At 46.1% G+C, this 2657-nt stretch overlaps 1 protein-coding gene across 1 annotated transcript; it reads left to right on the top strand.

Moving 5' to 3' along the window:
- The first annotated feature begins 426 nt into the window (after nt 1–426).
- Nucleotides 427–1359, top strand: LOC130486080 (syntaxin-3-like). The gene has a single exon (XM_056859267.1). The coding sequence runs from the start codon at nt 460–462 to the stop codon at nt 1357–1359; it is 900 nt and encodes a 299-aa protein (XP_056715245.1). The 5' UTR covers nt 427–459.
- The last annotated feature ends 1298 nt before the right edge of the window (nt 1360–2657 follow it).

Here is a 2657-nt window from a genome sequence, read left to right as displayed (position 1 = left end):
AGTATTTCTCTCAGTTCTGGCTCATTTGGCGTCTGGTTCTGACATTGGTAACTGCAGTTAAAACTGGCACAGCATCACTTTGGAATCGGTTGGATCTGGCTCTCTGCTCATTTCCCCCTTTGACATTTCCTCGTGACTGCTCTAGCAAAGTTCATTCCTGCAGCTCACATTATATCATTGGGCTGTGTGCCCACCCACACCTGGCAAGGAATCTTGTCCAGCCGGTCTGAATTAGCCATGTGATGTCGAGTAAACGCTGGTTATAAGCGTATTACCAGGTCAATATTTGCAAGAGCTCGAGGGAGGGAAGTTTTCTTTCTTTCCTTTTTTTTTCTTTTTTGCTTTTAAGCGGCTGACGCAGAAGTCCCTAAACTTCCTTAAAATCTACGTAAAAGCCGATGGGTGTGTTTCGCCGGCCTTTTCTTCCACTGATGCTTCCAGCTTCAAGGGGAGCTGAATATGAAGGACAGATTAGAGGAGCTGAAGAACCGAGTTAACGAAGATGGGGACTCTCTGGAACTGGAGGAGACCCTCTCCTTTGACAACCCTGTTTTCAAAGAGGGGGAGAGCAACCCCATGAGCAAAGTTTTCCAGGAAATCGCCAGCCTCTCCTCGGCTCTGGATAAACTGGAGGAATTATCCGAGAACATCGACAGGAAGCAGCAACAGGTGTTGTGCTGTACCACCGAGGAAAGCATCTGCAAAGAGAAAAAAGAACTGAGCCAGATTAAAAACACTTTCACCAAGGAGGCCAAAATCATTCAGCCAAAGCTCAACAGCATCAGAGAGACTTTGGCGAAGGATGGCGAGCAGCGATTGGCTCTCAGCCGCATCCGCCACAACCAGCTCTCGGTCCTCATTGGCCGCTACCGCGACATCATCACCGGCCACTACACCAAGGAGACCCAATATGTGGAGAAGCTGAAGGAGCAGATCAGGAGACAAACCGAGCTGGCGGGCTTGAGCCTGCGGGAAGAGGACATCAGGCAGCTGGTGGAGAGTCCGGTGGCTCCGCGCATTGTCGGGCAAGACCTGGAAGTGCTCAAGGCCAAGCAACATCTGGCCATGGCACAAGTGCGCCACCAACAGCTGCTCGATTTGGAAGCTCAGATTACTGAGCTTCACTCTCTCTTCTTGCACATGGAGGTCTTGGTGGCGGAACAGCAGGAGAACCTCAACAGCATCGAGTACAACGTCTTGCACACGCTTGACTACATCTGCCAGTCCAACGAGGAGGTCAAAAAAGCCCTCAAATATGAGCGGCAATCCCGGTTTTCTGCCACGTTGTCTGCGCTGCTGGGACTCTGTGCTTGTTGCACATGCTTATCCTGTATGGCCACTCCGAGTGTGATACGGTGAGCAGACGATGGGGACAGGTGTGTGGCTGAGAATGCTCTGGACCCTTTGATGTGCACGAAAATACGGATTGGTCCAGGAGAGACATTTGGGACGGATGTTCAAAGATGGTCTTATTGTTATTATTTTTTTTAAAGAAAAATCTTCTTGTCTTTGGCTTATCACCCTTGGGTTTCTACCAGTGCTCTTAACAATGATTCCGCAACAGTGATGACACAGGTTTGTTTCTTCTGCAGTATCCTTAGGAAGAACCGGCAAGAGGAGGGTTATATTTTTTTTAAAGGAATGGCACTAAAGGACAAACTTGCTCAGAAGCCAAGCCTTGTAATGAAGAATTTGTAATTCCAGATGTGTCTCAGATGACCTATGACTACCCCGGCTCTGAAGAAAAGACACTGAGGCACTCTTTTCTATTATATCGTTGCATAGCACTGAAAACAGGTTCTAGTAGAAACCTGAAATCCTGATGCACCCTGGTTAAACTCTGGGGATTACTGTAATATGATTTAGCCAAAAGGAAGTACCTGGCATTGGGGGTCACATTGTAACCTATGGTTTTGAAGTTCTGCTTTCTTTTTGCTGCTGCTAATATTTGCATTTTTTTTCTTGGTTACATTCCATTGAAAGAACCCAAGCTCCTTTTTTTCAGTTAAGTATGAGGTCACTGTACCATTTAAAAATGATTCGGTTTGCACAGTGCTAACTTTATTTATTTCTCAGATGTTTTAATATAAGGTAGACTGTGTCTGCTAAACCTTGGTTTCGTTCCATGCATTGAGGATTTCAAATGGATTCCGATCTGATTGTCCCTTTTCTTTCAAACAAGCTGCAGTATGAATTATGGGTGTTACGTTTACATAAAAAACTTGATTTGTAAAATAAAAAGTCTGTGTCCTGTTACAAATCAATGTTGTTTTCCACATTGTATTTGAATTTCCAGAATGTTTCTGTGGCAGGCAAAAAGTCACATCAGGGGCCCTGATTCACATTGAATGGCATGCCTGCCGCTTCTTGTAAGGATAGGGTTTCCAGCTCTGGGCTGGAAAATACCTGGAGATTTTTTGAGCGGAGCCTGAAGAGGGTGGGGTTTGGCAGGAGGGGCTTCAATGCCATAGAGTCCAATTTCCAAAGTGGACATTTTCTCCAGGTGAACTGGTCTCTATCGGTTGGAGATCAGTTGTCATAGTAGGAGATCTCCAGCTAGTACCTGGAGGTTGGCAACCCTATGTAAGGACCATCTCATTGATCACATTTTCTTGCTGTCGATAGCCCTCTTCACTAACCACATGAGTGGTTGGTGG

The sequence above is a fragment of the Euleptes europaea genome, chromosome 13, assembly GCF_029931775.1.
Source record: "Euleptes europaea isolate rEulEur1 chromosome 13, rEulEur1.hap1, whole genome shotgun sequence".
NCBI lineage: Eukaryota > Metazoa > Chordata > Lepidosauria > Squamata > Sphaerodactylidae > Euleptes > Euleptes europaea.
The sequence above is the reverse complement of the archived record's forward strand: the minus strand, read 5'-3'. Positions and strand labels throughout refer to the sequence as shown.